The sequence below is a fragment of the Macrobrachium nipponense genome, chromosome 32 (genome assembly GCF_015104395.2).
Source record: "Macrobrachium nipponense isolate FS-2020 chromosome 32, ASM1510439v2, whole genome shotgun sequence".
NCBI classification, from domain to species: Eukaryota; Metazoa; Arthropoda; class Malacostraca; order Decapoda; family Palaemonidae; genus Macrobrachium; species Macrobrachium nipponense.
The window spans coordinates 35,153,617-35,166,116 of NC_061094.1; the positions used below are offsets into that span (position 1 = coordinate 35,153,617).

At 37.3% G+C, this 12,500-nt stretch overlaps 1 protein-coding gene across 9 annotated transcripts in view; it reads right to left on the minus strand.

Annotated features, from left to right (window-relative positions):
- LOC135207343 (protein nubbin-like) overlaps positions 1–12,500 on the minus strand; it is a 667,378-nt gene that overhangs the window by 87,724 nt on the left and 567,154 nt on the right. For 4 of the 9 annotated variants that reach the window (XM_064239071.1, XM_064239068.1, XM_064239069.1 and 1 more), the window contains exon 1: positions 1,372–1,829. The exons of the other annotated variants lie outside the window; for them this stretch is intronic. In XM_064239071.1, the coding sequence (XP_064095141.1) occupies positions 1,372–1,420 (49 nt within the window). In that variant the 5' untranslated portion in view covers positions 1,421–1,829. Of the gene's footprint in view, positions 1–1,371; positions 1,830–12,500 lie in introns of those variants that run through there. 9 annotated transcript variants of the gene reach the window in all.

Consider the following 12,500-nt stretch of genomic DNA (forward strand, 5'->3'; position numbering starts at 1 on the left):
CTATTTTATGTTCTGAGAACAATTAATTAAAAAAGCCGCTGGGTAAAAAAAAATTTTGAATTTGTCAACATCACCTGACCCTAATTACATTTCTGTATAGGATAATTAGTCACATTTAAATAAGAGCCTTCAATTGGTCACACTTAAATAATAGTCTTCCATGTTCATAGATCATGGAAAAATACGGAAAGAGATTAAATACCTCTCAGTAAAATATATAAAAATAAAACATTTTAACATTAAACAGGATAATAAACTATAGCGGACATCTCAACTGGTTACTTAAAAATTTCAATTTGAATCGAGACTGTTTAAAATGTTACTCATGAATGCATATTAACAATTTGTTTATTAAAGTATATCAACTATATTTACTTATCATCAGTCGACAGTGATCATTATTTAAAAACGTTGAAAACAATGCATATCAATAAACGTCATTAACGCATTCCCCCAATACCTTCAATTTTAATTATAAATGACCAAAGAGGCAAAAACGGTAAAATTAAAGTGAACGTTTCCGTCATTTTCCCTCACGAAGTCACTTCATAACAAGCAAGGGGCGCGAGAGCATTTAAATACGCCTTTTCCGTCCTATGCAAATTAAGTGACCTGGGTGTGCACTGGGCGGGGATAGAGGACTGGGATAGGGAGAGGCGGAGAGGGAGAGAGAGAGAGAAACACCCTTTTCCTCGATAGGTATCAAGGGAGACACTACATAAAAAAGGGAGAGGGTGATGGGTCACAGCCTGGATTTAAATCATGACAGCGCGCCGAATAACAACTATGATAATGATAACATGTACAACCCATGTTATCTAGGCTTCTTAGGGGTTATCACGTGTTTCTACGCGCGTCAGAAGGCTTCTATCTTTACTGGCTGGGCAGAATATTTCTCGATACACGGTGAAGCCATTTAACTTAAAAAATAACGCCAAGACATTTTTGACTAACTATACAATCAATGAGAAAAGGAGTCGTTTAATTAAAATGTCCACTTAAAATTAAAAATCTATTAATGGGAAAATATTTCTCAACTTCCTTCAACAGCAAATGATTATGAGAAAAAAGTTCGGCGACCATGTCTTCACTTCATACAAAGTTTAGCGAGTCTACGCAAAGGTAATATAACTACGCGGAGCTTTCGTTAAGAATCTTCAAACTTTCTTCTCACGTGATGAGTAAAAATCAGCGTCACTTTGAACCTACTACTTCTTCATTTGCATCTCTTCCTGGTGAATTTCTCTATCTAACCGCGCACGGGAGAGAAATAGATCTGCAAGTAAATCGAATTTGCAAACTGACAAGCTAGGAAATGATAACGTTTCGTAACACGGAGTGAATTTTCCGTAGATTATTTTACAGCCGTACCTGTGATTTGGCCACTGTCCACGTTGCGCGGCCACATTATGAGAGCCATCTTCACTGTGGTGACCCTCTTTTAACCTGAGTTGACCTCGATGCCTTCATAACATCAGAACACACTCCTAGGTCACACACGCGCTCGCCCGCTCTTCTTGGCGCGGAGCGGGTCAGCGGTATGATTGACAACACTATAAAAGCAACGATCTCTCTCTTTCGCCAACAACGGCAAAACACTTCCGATGGTCGCAAAGGACGTGCGAGAAGACCACTTGCAAGCGACTTTCTGCTTTAAGTCGCAATAGTTAAAATCAGTTTGCGAGGCTCTCTGCAACTTTCTTTCGAGCACTTATCGTCAGACACTGGGATCAACGTGGGAGCGAGTTTACGAGTGCGAGCGCGCCTTACAATGAATGACAAAGTTAACACGCTACGTCTGACAGGGATGGCGTCTCCCTTAGAACTGGCGGGTGAGGTCCGGCCGCCCGCAACTCCCGACAAGCCACACCTACTGCACGAAGCCCAGCCCACTCTGCCGTCTTGGCCAATGACCGCCCACTGCTACACTCCGCCCACAAATTACAGCGAACCTGATTATCATTTTAAAGAGTTTTGATAGGGTGGTCGCGACTGCATATTCAGAGCGATGCTGGCACCGGAGACGAACGGATGGTTGGCGGTTGGGGCGACCGTGCCGGAGGCTTGTCGAAGACGATAACCCTAGGGATCTCCCAACCGCCAACGACACCGTTTCCTCTGTTTACACCCACGGTGTCAGCAGTTTTTATTGTACATGCTTTACATGACGCAAACACTGTACAAGTGCAATTTACACTTTATTTTCAGATAGAAGATACTATGACCACCAAAGTTGCACTTACTAGTATTTACCGAGTTACGGGCCAACATGTTAGTAGCGATGGAATATAAGATATACTCAATTTAATTCCGAGACATTGGTATTTCCATTGCCTCGTGTGAGATACATTCAGAATTTCACGATCTACAGATCATTAAGACTTGAACAAATAAAAAAAAACCTAATATCTGCATTTCTTATCAGAGAAAGGGAAACAAAATCTGTGATAATTTACGAAACTGCGGTAGGAAGGACTACTTCCGGTTCGATGGACTCTTAACCTACGGCAATAGATCTCCACACAGCCTAGTGTCCTCCAAAGTCGAGCAGTTTAAATTAATCTTTTATATACCTCTCCGCCTATTTTACTAAGAAATCGCAATGCGTAAAACGTTATTTGTGAACTTTTATACAAAGGAAACCGCTCAAAGGTTCTCAGTTGCCCATAACAAGGAAATATATCTGCACACGATCTATTTAATCTTCCAGCACAGCGCTAACATGTCAGAATGATATAAAATCAAAGTTTTCCACCTATTTTTCAAGAGATTATTTTCTATGATATTCTTACTTATTATAATCATTATCATTTTATTTATTTTTATCATTAGTATTATTATTAAAGTTGTAGGTGCAGTTTTGTTGAAAAAATAGACTATACAAATAAAATAATGTACACTTCATAGTCGGTCAGCAGACAACAAAAGCAAGTTTATTTGATCGAGTTTTTATGCTGTTATCTCTGCGTTATGCAGGCCGTATAGCTTCTTTCAACTTTTTTTTTTTTTTTTTTTGGTTGGGGGCGGAGGGCCGAAGTTGGTCATATTTTTAATGAAAAAGAGTCAGCATCAAAGAGCTCTAAGAACTAGCATTAAAATTTGAGACGAGATGATAAAGCGAGAAAGAGACAGATAAGCAATAAATGAGAGACTAAAGGGAAGAAAAGGAGGAGAAGGAAAATGAATCCAGAAGACCACAGAGGGTCAAAAGATTTCGAGAGATGGGAGACAGGGTTAGGATGGGGAGTTGGGGGGAGGAAGGTTGGTGGGGGGGGGGGTGAAGGTGAACAGAGGAAAAGTGCGTTTGGGTGGGTAGGTGGGGTGGTGGTAGGGAGAGGGGGTCTTGTTGGGATGGTTGATATTACGGTACATTTCATACTGGTCAATAGATGGCGTGAGATGCTAGTCTGCCGGCAGCCAGTGTTATAAGGCCTTCCCCCCCTTTTTAAAACCCCCCCCTCCCCCATCTGTAATAGCTCTTTTCTTCCTTCATTCTCAAAACCACCCTCATTCCTCTTTAAAATATCCCTCTCCCCGCATATCTTTTAGCGCGACTCGAGATGTCATTTCTAATGAACGACTTACAGAAATCAACCTCTTCGGGATATTGCATTTCAACTCTGTCCTAATCCCAGAATAGAACCCCTACGGGAGGGGCCGTTGACCCCCTTTCAAGCTTTTTCCACATGCTTCTTATAAAAAAATACTTTTTATTCCAATTTATCGATAGCCTCTCTCTCTCTCTCTCTCTCTCTCTCTCTCTCTCTCTCTCTCTCTCTCTCTCTATATATATATATATATATATATATATATATATATATAAAATATGAATTTTTATCACGTTACCGTGATTCATATACTTGCATTAAGCTACAAATGTCCTTTAATATTCAATTCGCTCTACCTCGGAATTAATATATTTTCATATATGTTAACCGAAAGGGAATTTTTTGGTTGATAATAACCTTCGTCCTCACGTGGATTCGAATCAGCGGACGGAGTCTCCGAGAAATCAGGACCTCAGTGATGTTACCGACTTGTTGGCCGAGTCGGTAACTTCACTGAAGTCCTGATTTCACCTTCTGTCCGCTGGTTCGAATACACGTAAGGACGAAATTATTATCAACTGAAAAATTCCCCTTCGGTTTACATATATGAAAATATATCAATTCCGAGTAGAGCGAATTGGATATTAAAGGATATTTGTAGCTTAATGTATATACATATACATATATACATATATATATATATATTATATATATATATATATATATATAATATATATATTATATATATGTGTGTGTGTGTGTGTGTGTTGTGTGTGTGTGTAAAATTCTGGAAACACAAAATTGGAAATGTGATATGCTACACAATGGACTGAAAGTTGGAAAGAGAGAGAAAGAGAGAAAACTACGATTCCATGATGTGAAAATGCATGTCGGCGATGACGGTTGATAGCACAGCGATGAATGACGGGGTTGGCCCGTTGATAACATCGGTGACGGATCGATATCGAAGTGGTTAACTGATTGACGGTCATATTGGTGAGTCGTGTATACTTAAGAATAACCAATAAACAATGTACTGTCCTCCTTACAGTCTGCTGACCGTCCTTTTTTAATTGTTAAAAGTGACGACAGTAAAAAAATGAAAGTAAACTTGGACAAAGATGAAGTTAAAAAGGCCTATTAAATTAAACACTACAAAATAACACACTTGGATTAACGACATTCTGTTCTAGATTACAGAAGACGGTTAACTGAAATATATGTTTTATGGGACTTTTAACTTCATACAACACTGTAAGGTTACAGTTAATGACATTTAGGTACAAATTTCAAAATGAGAAATGGTACTGCCAATATGACATCATGAATAACACAATGCCGTACAAATGGCGTACAACGAAATGTATGTAGGATCAAAATAACAAATGGCTTACTGTAGTGATATTGGCCTTCCATGAGGCAATTTACAAAACTTTAACGGCCAGGAATGAATTTCATGAAATAATGATAACCGGAGTCGCATGAATTTAGATGAAATGATAAATAAATCAGAGAGACGCGGAAACCAATTAACGCGGTCGCATCAGTGCCTAAGCTTTCAAAGGGTTTCCATTTGCCACAGTTTTCAGAATCGTTGGTGGGAGAGACCGCATTTATATACTACTTAAAATTTGATGAATGCTTCTATACTGGTTGAAGTTAGGGATTGATTAAATAGTGAGTTTTGATTCATAATATAAGAGTTGATATATCTCATTATATCAATTATTAAACGAGTATATATAATATATATATATGTATGTATATATATATATATATATATATATATATATATATACACACACACACACACACACATATATATTATATATATATATATATGGTGTGTGTGTGTGTGTGTTTGTATAATGAATAATATAATAAGTCATATCAACCCTTATATTATAAATAAAAATGGGAGGATCTCACTAGGTAATCATAGCCTAACTTGATCGAGCGTTGAAGTATTCACCAAATAAACACACCAACATACACGCGGAATATAAGATATATGTATATACCAATATAATATATATTTTTTAATATTATATAGTATGTGTGTGTGTACGGTGTGTATATACACAAACATGGCTATATATGTATATATATTCACTACTATATTTATATGCACCTCCAAAAGAAAGGAACTCATAAAAACGCCAAAAATCTAGAAAATAAATTGTAAGTTTCTGGCGATTTTATGGCTTCTTTTATTAGATGGAATTCTGTTGTAACAGAAAATTTTTACCAGTTATATTATATATATATATATATATATATATATATATATATATATATATATATATATATCTATATATATAAGCATATATGCATATACGCTTTTGCTTTTTAAAGGGTTGAGGCCTTAAGGGTAAAACATTCAGTTTCTCTAGCATTCTCTAGATATGAAGTCACGGCCCATGTCATTTTTTTCACCACAGCTGCTGACACAGGTGGCGGAAGGCTGGGATCGAACCACGAACCTTGCAAATACAAGCCCAGTGATTTCCCACTGAGCTACTGCACCCATTATTGTCTCAGTTTCAGATCCCAATTATGCTCTGGTGTACAGAATACGATGGCATTATTACACTTCCTTATCTAGCATGAAATCGACAATACCAATTTCAACTGTTAATCAAAAGCAATTTATGAGTATTGATTACTCGAAATATTTTCAGGTGATGTCTATAATCTGAAAGTTCCTCTCCTTGTGCCACATTTTCATTTAACATTCTTATATTTCATTCTTTGTAAATCAAAATAACGTAACCTGGCAGAATGATAATATGAAATACATTATACACACAGACATATATATATATATATATATATATATATATATATATATATATATATATATATATATATATATATATATATATACTATATACTTCCTGAATCCAACAGCTTAATATTTCATGTAAAAGACCCATAAGAGAAGCAAAGAAATCTGAAAAGCCACTCACTCTATATGTCGGCCCATACACATCGCCTCTCGTGTTGGTGAAATGGGAGGTGTTTGGCCGCTTTTAAATAATGCCTCTGTAACAATTTCTCTCATTGTCTACTGTGACGAGGCCGTTTGGTATTGTCTGAAATACAGAGGCTTATTCAAATTTCTGTTAAGGGTCCACTACTGTACTTTTTCACATCCACCAATCGACGGCCTTCTCAAGCTTCCTGTCTCACTGATCTCAGTCCTGTTGGTCAAGGTTTTTTCAACTTTTCCGATGCCTTCCAGAGAAGCCGCCGATTCTCTCATCATAATCGCATTTATATATGTCGAAATTCCGTAATTTCCCCAGTGGCAGAATTAATTGCTCTATCACGTCATCTGACACCAACAATCGTCTTAAAGTTTTATTTTTAAATCGATACAATCATTTACAGTTTCAACAATGTCATATCATGATCTATGTTCCCAGCAACACAGATCGGGTTAGACCAGTGTATATTCTTATATTTTCTTATACAGTTTCAAATAATATGATTTTAAAATTAATGCAGATTACAATTTTTTTTTATAAGCCGTTTTCAATCACAATAACTTCCAACCCAAGAGAACTCGTATTAGCTACCAATCTTCCACATCTCCACCTTGAGCTACTTTATTCCTTTGTGCATTCTGTTTTTAAGTCTATTTTTCTGAATGACCATTTCTGTGAATATATATTGTACCCCATTAACCAATCTTATAAATCCTGAGGAACTTTACTGATGAATGGCCCTCTCTCTAAATATATAATGCACCCCATTAACCAATCTTATAAATCCAGAGGTATACTTTATTGATGAATGGCCCTCTCTCTAAATATATAATGCACCCATTAACCAATCTTATAAATCCTGAGGTACTTTATTGATGAATGGCCATCTCTCTAAATATATATTGTACCAATTAATCAATCTTATAAATCCTGAGGTACTTTACTGATGAATGACCATCTCTCTGAATATATACTGTACCCCATTCATCAACCTTATAAAGCCTGAGGTACTCTACTGATGAAAGCAGCATCGTTTTGCGTATTCTGGTTGTGTCAGATCCCTAACATTATTCCAATCTAGATCTTCTTCTGCTCCTCCAACCGCGTCTTCGTCATGAACTTCAAGAGGAGGGCGACAATGGCGACATTCTTCATAGCACCCCAGTTTTTACTTTACATTCCCTTGACGAACAACCGTGCATCTACTTCGCTCATGGACAGTTTCATTCAAATCAACCTATTCGACGTGAATACCATAGTGACGCATAACCTCCCAAAATATAGGTCTGTGGACGTTGACAAATAACTATAGTAATCAATATAAGCCATTAAGGGGATTTTAGCCACCTCGGTGGCCGCGAGTTCAATTCTCTGGCATTCCATTGAGTGGTCAGTCAGAGATGTGTATTTCTGGTGATAGAAGTTCACTCTCAACGTGGTTCGGAAGTCACGTTAAAGCCGTTGGTCCCGTTGCTGAATAACCACTGGTTCCATGCGACGTAAAAATACAAACAAGCAAACAAACAAAATGGATTTTAAATTCCACAGGTGTCCACAATGTCTCAGCACAAATATCTGATCAGTGCAATTACCCTCCTTTACAAACGAGTGCGAAATTAATTCGATAAGAAAAACACCATACAAACAAACAAGCAAACAAACAAAATGGATTTTAAATTCCACAGGTGTCCACAATGTCTCAGCACAAATATCTGATCAGTGCAATTCCTCCCTTTACCAAAACGATGGAATTAATTCAAAACAACAATAACTTCTGTAAAACCTGCCTCGATTGAAAATATGCAAAATGGATGATAAACCAAGAAAAACTTGACACACCGTTAGAATTCACTTGATACGGGACATAAATTAGCAATAGCCATTTCAGGTAATTATTCGACATTCGTGACTCGTTTTCTCTAAGAATTGATTTTCACACGGAAGGCGTCACGCTCAAGAAATGCCAAAATCGAGAGAGAGAGAGAGAGGAAGCGCCGCAATGGCGTGGTCGGTAAGCTGTTGGCGTAACTCCTCTGGTCCCCTTGCTGAATAACCACTGGTTCCGTGCAACGTAAAAACACCATACAAACAAACAAACAAAAAAACAAGAGAGAGAGAGAGAATCCTCTCTCTCTCTCTCTCTCTCTCTCTCTCTCTCTCTCTCTCTCTCTCTCTCTCTCTCTCTCTCTCTATATATATATATATATATATATATATATATATATATATATATAATATATATATATATATATATATATATATTCCTCTGTTGAAGACTTGCTTGTTGATTGACTTGGACGCACAGCATAAGGCAACAAGCGGATCTGACCTCATTACCTTGTAAAAAAAATTGATTTCTCCAATACTGTTTCTTGCTGGAATTACTTACTGATTCTCTGAGTAATTTTCTCATCTTCAAAAGAATTATGACAAGAGAGCTACCTGCTAGACTGACCATCTGACATTAATTTTGCTGGAAATATTTTCCGGCTGATGACAAAATGTTCATATTTCGAATGATTATTCTTGAAATTTAATTTCTTCTGCTACTGTTACTCCTGTCAATGGCACGATTCCTGAGGCTATTGCTAGACTTCATTTAAACTTCAATGGTGACGCTCTCTGGAGCTTTCAGGAGTATTGCCACCTGTGTGGTAAGCATGTGGCTTCCCACACATACATCAGGGAATTATGAACACGAGAGTCAGTCAGTTCTCTATCACCACAAGTTAAAAAAACTGAACTCGCTGCTATCTCCCCGTTTCTATAGGTTTGAGAGGATTTCAATTTACAGGAAAAGAGGTGATTTTCTTTCAATATTTTTCCTCTGTTTACAACTAAATAATGGTTTATTTCACCTTTTTCTTTTTTATTAATACCACTACGACAACACTGTGACGTATAAAAATGGCACAGAAATCAAAGTAGAATGATACACAATGATTTTTTTTAAACCCTACGACCTTTCCATACCCAAGCCATAAGTAAAAGGAGAATGGAGTGACCTCTTGAGAGATAACATTTCTAAGAATTTCACAAAGTGGAAGGGACGTAAAAGTTCCTAAGTAAAGTATGCTGGAGACTGCCAACTTAATTACAGTACAGTGCGAGATCAGTAGCCTGGGTGGTGTTGCAGGACCCCTTGAGACGCATGACATCCCATTTTAAGCTAATAACAGCGCAAAAGCATAATAAAGTTCACATAATATCGGTTACAAACGTGAATATCGACAAATGCGAACGATGCCAGCATCATCAAAGAGGAAACATATGACGCAATATTATAAAAAAAGAGATCGAAATAAGCAACATAACTTGAGCTAATGTTTTATCATTTGATTGGCAAAAACTGCCCAACCTCTTCTCTCTGTTAATGAGTGAGTCTTGTTGACTTATCTTTAATGAATTGTAAAAACTATACACATAGGTCTCTCATTATTCAATATTGTTTAGTGTTAGCCTAAAAGCAAAGTAGACAACATGACTTGAGACTCTGACGAAACAATCCTGGAGGTATATTGTTGCTGTAACAGGAGAAACAACTAGGCGTACAGGGCGTAATCATAATCGTAAAGACCTAATAAATATCTGCTTTCCTTTCGTCGGGTATTAATGAAGGCTGACCTTTGAAACAGACGTAATCCGCGCCGCCATCACGTGGCTAATAACCGTCAGATTAGGCTTCGTTATTTCTTGATCTAAGGAAGTGGTCGTAATTGATAACGTAATCAAGAGGAGTCATAAATGAATAACTCTGGCGTTATTGCATATTACGAACGCTTCCGAAGACGGAAAGATAATGAAAAGTATTGTTACTTAGCAGGTTTACTTAAAAGGCAAACAGACTTATAGATGCTTTGCCTAAAATGCAAACAAAGTCTGATGCTTTACTAGAAGCAAAACAAAGTACTATTCTTTACTTAAAAGGCAAAGTTAAATGCTTTACCTAAAATTTAAACTAAGTTAAATGCTACAACACATACAAATCTATCTTACTGGATATTTCCAGTTCGATGTTAGTAAAAAATTGGTTGATTTTGTCCATACGAAATTTGGTACATATCCGGAGTGCTCTTTCCATTTTGCAAAAAAAAAAAAAAAAAAAAAAAAAAGAGAGAGAGAAGGAGAGAGAGAGAGAGAGAGAGAGAGAGAGAGAGAGAGAGAGAGAGATTAATTTGTTAGGGTGATGCTTTTTCATTGTTTTATACAGTCTTTCGTCATCATATTCAGGACAATAAAAAGGACTCGCTATCTGTCCACCAATCTTGGTAGTAATTTTTCTATTGCTTTTTGACGTAGTTACCACCAAACCCATAAAACAATAAGTAATATTTAGAAAAAAATTAATGTCCAAGATACATATACATTACCGATTCTTCATCAGAAAAATTAATTTCAGCAAAGTAAGAAAAGAAAGAAGCCAAAACCGATATCGATGAATACAAGAATAATCAGAAATGAAAAAAATAATGGAACAAAATTGAAATAAGAAAAGGACTTCTTTGACATCAACAAAATCCTCAGTGCATGAGGAGGGAAAATGGCAGAAACTGAAGGCGAAATTAAATTCGAATGCATTCGGTTGAACGCCACCGAAGAAAGTTCCTCCCGAAGCGCTTCATCAAAATCAATACGGCAGATGGCGCCCTCCTCTGTCATGCAATTATCCATGTCTTTTGAAAATCCGTCTTTGAGGACCCAAGGTTTCTCAGAAGCTTTATTCACGTACGTAGGTAAGCGCATACGGACACACACACACACACACACACACACACACACACACACACATATATATCATATATATATATATATATATATATATATATATATATATATATATATGTATATTATATATATATCTATATATATATATATATATATATATATATATATATATATGTGGTGTGTGTGTGTGTGTGTGTGTGTGTGTGTGTGGATGTATGTATATTCAACAGTAAGCTGATTTCCCTAACAAGGGGTGACTCCAGCAAGAACAAGCAAATGTTGAGTGTTAAAATCATACTTTATATGCTCAATCTGGGAAGAAGCCCGTGCATACAACTTCCATTAGATAGCCTCTTCATACATCTACACAGAAGCTTCATTTGAAGCACGTCCACCCTGTATAAACACCGCTCCATTTAGATACATCTTGCAAGTACTCTCGCACTTCCTGGATAATCATGTTCTTCCTTTGATACTTCCTTATACACCAATAACCCAGCACGTTCTAGGCCTTTGTTTTACTAAGATTAGTTTCTCCACTGACTTTTCACAGTATAAGTACAGAGCATGAGGCTCCAAACCCCATATTCCGACCATCGGGTGGCTTCTACTCCAAGGAGGAATACGGTTGTTCTCTGTCCTTTAGTCTTACGAGAACAAAAAAATGCGTTTACCATCGACCTCGATGGACAGGATTCATCAGCAACTTAGTGGCCATTTCCATCAAAGGATCCACAACCCTCTAACGGGTATTCGTCTGACTTGGAACACTGCGTTGGTTTCCCAGGCCACTGGCACTTCTCATGACAGAAACGCACAGATGGTACAAGTTTATTACCACCACGGCAGTAATCAATATAAGCGAATGTACCGGAGTGGCTGATAAGCCTTTTCTACGTATATGAAGTGGCTGATGCTCTCGATGGGTTCTGCAGAACCTCTTATTAGGGGCAAAGGCTGATGAGGAAAAGGATTTAGCTGACCCTGGCACTCTTTTCTACCACAGATTCGGATCCTGGAAGAGGTGGAGTGTTTAGGTACGCAAGTTACGTTAAACGACACTGCACTGGAACTGTTCTCTCTGTTTTAAACTGTGACTTATGTATGTGGGAGTTAGTGGAATGTGGTTGATCGCAGACAAATAGGAGGGATACAGGAAGCTAACAATATGATTTCAAAACGATTGTTGAGAACCAGAAACACAGCAGTCTCTGGGGTCACCCCTTTTTGGAAAAAT